This window comes from Amblyomma mixtum, chromosome 1, assembly GCF_055824585.1.
Source record: "Amblyomma mixtum isolate Tamu chromosome 1, ASM5582458v1, whole genome shotgun sequence".
In the NCBI taxonomy this organism is placed as follows: Eukaryota; Metazoa; Arthropoda; class Arachnida; order Ixodida; family Ixodidae; genus Amblyomma; species Amblyomma mixtum.
In genome coordinates this window covers 306,810,038-306,815,094 of record NC_143012.1, presented here as the reverse complement: position 1 = coordinate 306,815,094, position 5,057 = coordinate 306,810,038, and the positions used below count along the sequence as shown (strand labels likewise).

The following is a 5,057-nucleotide window of genomic DNA, read 5'->3' as shown; positions in this document are numbered from 1 at the left end:
CCCAATAACAGTAATCCTCTGTTCAATGAATGGTAACGAGGTAGCAGAAACAACCGGCGGAGTTCGGCTATGTATGGGCACAGTGTCAATGTTATCAGCATGCAGGACCTTTCTGTCTATTTTTATCATTGTTTATTTTTATCGTGAGCCGATGCTGCTCGATCGAACGTTTTGAGCGAAAGCGCGGTTTCCTGATTGCTACTCTGTACCGCTTGGACTCGCGTCCTCTAACAGAGTCCATTGTTCTGGAGCCTTGGACACAACCTTCCTCACAACGGAAAGTGGTGAAAGCACACCTAAGATTCTTAAAGGACTCGGGGTTGTACTCCCGTCTATAATATTTGTTTTTAGTGCGCGCCCTCTGTCCCCTTGACATAGTGGCCGATGGACACTTGAAAAACTCATTTCATTGCCGCTTTTTTTCCTTTTATCCCCATTGTTCCCCTCCCTAAGTGTAAGGTAGCCTACTGGGCATCGCCTGGTTAACCTCCCTGCCTTTCCGTCCATTTCTCTCTCTCTCTCTTATCCATGATGTGGATGGACAAATGCCGACTGGGTGCAACCTGCGCCACCCACCATAAGCTAAGGCACTTAATACGCCGAAATGAAAAGACGAGTTTGTAAAAGACGAGTAGCCTAATTCTAATAATGACACCTTAGACTTTTAATTACTTTCATAATTACAGGATCACAACACTGATGCAGAGTAAATTTCCAAATAACGAACTACAACGTGAATCTCCAAACCATTTAATCTTCAGGAGCGTTTTCTTGAGGGTACAAAGGCTGGGACTTTGTGATTGCGAAGCTAATGTATCTTAACCACTTCTCGCGTAGATTTTGCTCTCTTGTGCATTATAAATAGCGTACCCCGCTGCGGTGCTCCTAGCCAGAGTTCCCGCTAGACGAACTAGACCTCCGTCCTGCCATTCTATGAGGACTCGATTCTCTGCATTACCTGCAAGAAGTGAGATAACGAGAGAAGGTTGAGCTGGTGAGCTCTCTCATCGCAGGTCACGCCTTAAAGATGATGTCCGACGAGTTGAACGTCATCAACGAGGAGGAGAAAGGGCGCGGAGTGACGAAGAACAAGGTGTTCGTGACGGCGGGCGCCGTGGGCGCCTGCGTCGTCGTCCTCATGCTCCTATCAGTCGCCTCGGTCGGATCCAAGAAGGGAAGCGACGAGATGGGATTCGCCAATAGGCAGATCAACGTCGCCGGAACATGCAGGTGCGCTTACCCGTCCACTCGGGAGCCTCAAGTTATTTTTTTTTCTTCTGAGTATGCGAGACAGAATGACTTTTCACCAAATCCGATTGAACGCAAGCCCTCAGCACATAAATAAATGTCCCGAAAGCAGAAGAATGGACAGCCGTCTCCGTAGCTCAGATGGTAGAGCGCCGGACGCGAAATTAGGAGGTCGTGCTTTCGGATTCCACTGGCGGCGTGTGGTTTTTTTCTTCTGCTTTCTAATCAATTATCTTCAAACGTAATGAACACCACAAATAAATTAAACTTCCCCTATGCTCCTTGGTTTTGGTGACTGTTGGCTTGCGTCATGTGTGTTCATAGATAGAGCGTGACCACAGCCCTCCGCTGAAACACAGGGGAAAATTGGTTTGGCTTATGGGGTTTAACGTCCCAAAGCGACTAAGGCTATGAGAGACGCCGTAGTGGAGGGCTCCGGAAATTTCGACCACCTGGGGTTCTTTAATGTGCACTGACATCGCACAGTACACGGGCCTTTAGAATTTCTCCTCCAAATAAATTCAACCGCCGCGGCCGGGATCGAACCCGCGTCTTTTGGGTCAGCAGCCGAGCACCATAACCACTGAGCCACCGCGGCGGCCTAGACAGGGGAAAATTGCAGACGTGACTGTTACTTTACTAGATCGTTACACAATTACATATTGCAGAAATAAGTTATACGCACCGACATAACCACCCCTCCCCGCACCTTTAGCTGTTACAATGCATCGCCGGTGCCTTTGAAAAATTAAACTCCTGACTCATCATTATCGTCAGGCTAACTACGTCCACCGCAGGACAAATGCCTCTCCTATATTGCTTCAATTATCCACGTCCTGTGCCAGCCGTGATCCCCGCACATTGCATAATCTCGTCTCCCCACCACCCTACACAGTGGCCCGGTGGCTTTGGAGTTCGGCTGATGATCCCAAGGTCGCGGAGGCCACATTTCGATGCAGGTGAATTGCAAAGATGCCTGTGTGCTGTGCGATATTGGTGCACGTTAAATAACCGAAGGCGGTCAAAATTAATCCGAAGCCCTCCACTACAGCGTCACTCAAAGCTATTGTCATCATCTCCCACCAGACTACCTGCCAATCTCTACAGAGCTTTCCTCTTCTCAAAATCCGCTGCATCACCTGTACGGACCATGTTATTATAGTTCTTCGTGTTGAATGCCACGTCCATGTCACTTTCTTCATGATTTCAACTAGGTTGTCGTTAAGTTGTGTTTTTTTTCTTTATACCCCTGCTGCCGTCTTCCTACCGTTATCCTTCTCATGACTTCATGCACTTCCCCAGCTTAATTTCAAGCTTTCTCGTTAGCCTCCAGGTCAGCCCTGGCTAATCCTCTCTTTGATATGGGCTTTTTTTCTCGCACTATGAAGAGCATCGAACACATATTGCTTGCCTGACAACTGGGGTTACGAGCGTTAGCTTCTTCACGCGGGAATAAGTTGTTAGCTAAGTTCCGTTATTCTTGACCTCTTTGCGTGCCAATTCATTTCAGATCTCATGCCTGCAACCAACTCAGCTCAAAGCTGAACGAGACCATGAGCCCCAAGGAGGCTCCTTGCAAGGACTTCTATCGTTTTGTCTGCTCTGGGAAGCGGGACAACATGGCAGCGCAGACGCAAATGGCCGCAGCGGAGGGAACCTTCGGAGCATCGTGGGTCACAGATACCCTGAGAGAATCGTTTCACAAAGTCGAAGCCAATCCCAAGATTCCGGTTCGGTCGCAGACTGAAGCTCAGAAGTTCCTGACTTTTTATCTCTCCTGCTACCACAGTATGGCACCGGGGTCAAGGAGCGTTCGGAGCCTCAAGCACTACATGCACATGTTCAACTATTCCTGGCCTAAACTTAAAATCCACGAAAAGAACTCGTTCGACCTACTAGTCCGGATGGAGCTTGACTTCAACATTGGGGCCTTCTTCCGGTTTGGCATCTCTCTAAAGAGGCAGAATGCGTGGGACTTCACACTGAAACCTCCAAAGATATCAAAGTTCATGTTTTCGCCGACTAGGAAAGAGAACTACAGGAAGTACTTAGAGAAAGTGGTTAAAGCCATGGGAGGCGGCCTAAAGCACAGCAGCATTGTAGATTCGATAGCCAAGTTTGAAGAGGAGCTCTTTGAGCTGGCTGTGATGGAGAAAAAGCAGCGAGTACATCTGAAGAACCTGTCCCTACTGACGCCAACAATCGGCCCCGAGGTGTGGATGGAAACGTTCAGCAAGTACTTTGTGCTCTCCAAGTTTCTGGACAACCACACCATGCTTATCACTAGTCCGGAGTACTTCAGGAAGCTCTTCAACTCACTCTCCAAGAAAGATGGCGCGTTGTACCTGGGGTGGAGAATATTTCGTTTCGGCAGCTGCTTCACGCACGAGTTCAGGGCACTCGAGGAAAGCCTGGAAATGAACGTCGACGCGTGTAGCCACCCCGTCAGTGACGCCCGAGGGTTCTGCAAGGAGTACGCGTCCAAGTTGATGCTGCCCCAGATGGTGGCCTTCGCGACGGAGTCGCTGACCAGCAAGGAAGAGGTGCGGTCAGTGGTGGACATTGCAGACACCGTGAAGACTGAGATTATCAAAGGACTCAATACTAACCCCACGCTGGACAACAGCACTAGGCTCACGGCCATGCAGAAGATGCGAAAGACTCGCCTTGTGCTGCCAGAGATCGGGTTCCGGGCCGAAAACTCGAGCACGGCCGCCTTCCCCGATTTGGGCGCGGACTTCCTCGAAAACTGGGTGCGCGTCGTGCCGCGAGCCGGTTTCCCGGCCAGGGAGTACGAAGTCGAAGAAGCCATAAAGAAGCTGTATGACAGCCAGGTAAAGTACGATGTCTATGGCAACGAGCTACACCTTCCCGTAGCTAGTACCAAAGGGCCCTTGTTCTCCGCGGACCTCCCAGGGTCCACCATCTACGCAGGTCTGGGAAGGGTCATCGCGCACGAGCTGCTCCACGGCCTCGACGCTCAGGGTCGCGAAGTCAACAATGGCGAGTCGCAGCCGTGGTGGAGCGAGGAATTTGCCGAATCGTACAACGCAAAGGCAGCCTGCTACGGCAACCAGTACGAGAACGCTGTCAACTACACCAACAACACAATTCAGGAGGACATCATTGACAGTGGTGCGGTGCGGTACGCGTACGCTGCCTTCAAGGCAGCTCTGCCGTCGGACAGAGTGGCCAACGTACTGGGCGGGCTGAGCACATTCAACCCAGACCAGACATTTTTCATCACGTACTGCCACAGCTTCTGCGAAGGAACAGCCGATCATCCCGAGGCACATGGTGGCTGGACTAAGTACTCGGAAGCCCAAAATCGCTGCAACATGCCCCTCATGAACATGGAGGAGTTCGCGCACGCTTTCTCATGCTCGCTGCAAGACCCCATGAATCCTGCCAAAAAGTGCAGCCTTTGGTGAAACAGCGTCCGGTGACCGGGCGAAGACCAGGCGCGTGGAAAATAAAGATCGGCCGAGGCACGGTGGGTGTTCACTGTAAGCAGTGTGTACACATAAAGCGGCAGCACATCCGTAATGCAGGGCATCTGAGTACCCTAAATATGCTGCGTACTTCTTTAAATGCGCATAATTCATTTCTTAATCCCTGGGCATAACAAAATACTTACTATTTACGCAAGCACAACATTCTACGGCTTCCAACCACTGAAAATAGAATGGAAAGGCGGCTATGAAGCAAAATTCCTTCTTTCGTTACCGACAATGGTGTACTGCAGTTATTCAAAGTTTGCATTTGCAACGCACAGATGAAAAGCCTGATTTCTGTTCTCGAGGCGAGAC

General features: G+C 50.2%; 1 protein-coding gene across 1 annotated transcript; it reads left to right on the top strand.

The window, feature by feature from the left end:
* Positions 1-1,027: 1,027 nt before the first annotated feature.
* LOC149372326 (endothelin-converting enzyme 1-like) lies at positions 1,028-4,679 on the top strand. Its single transcript, XM_089586093.1, has 2 exons — positions 1,028-1,230; positions 2,759-4,679. Exons 1-2 carry the CDS (start codon positions 1,028-1,030, stop codon positions 4,677-4,679), a joined length of 2,124 nt encoding a protein of 707 aa, XP_089442219.1.
* Positions 4,680-5,057: the final 378 nt, after the last annotated feature.

Coding starts and splice junctions, on each gene's coding strand:
- LOC149372326 (XM_089586093.1), top strand. CDS start 1,028: ATGATGTCCGACGAGTTGAACGTCATCAACGAGGAGGAGAAAGGGCGC. Junction 1,231..2,758: donor AACGTCGCCGGAACATGCAG/GTGCGCTTACCC, acceptor AATTCATTTCAG/ATCTCATGCCTGCAACCAAC.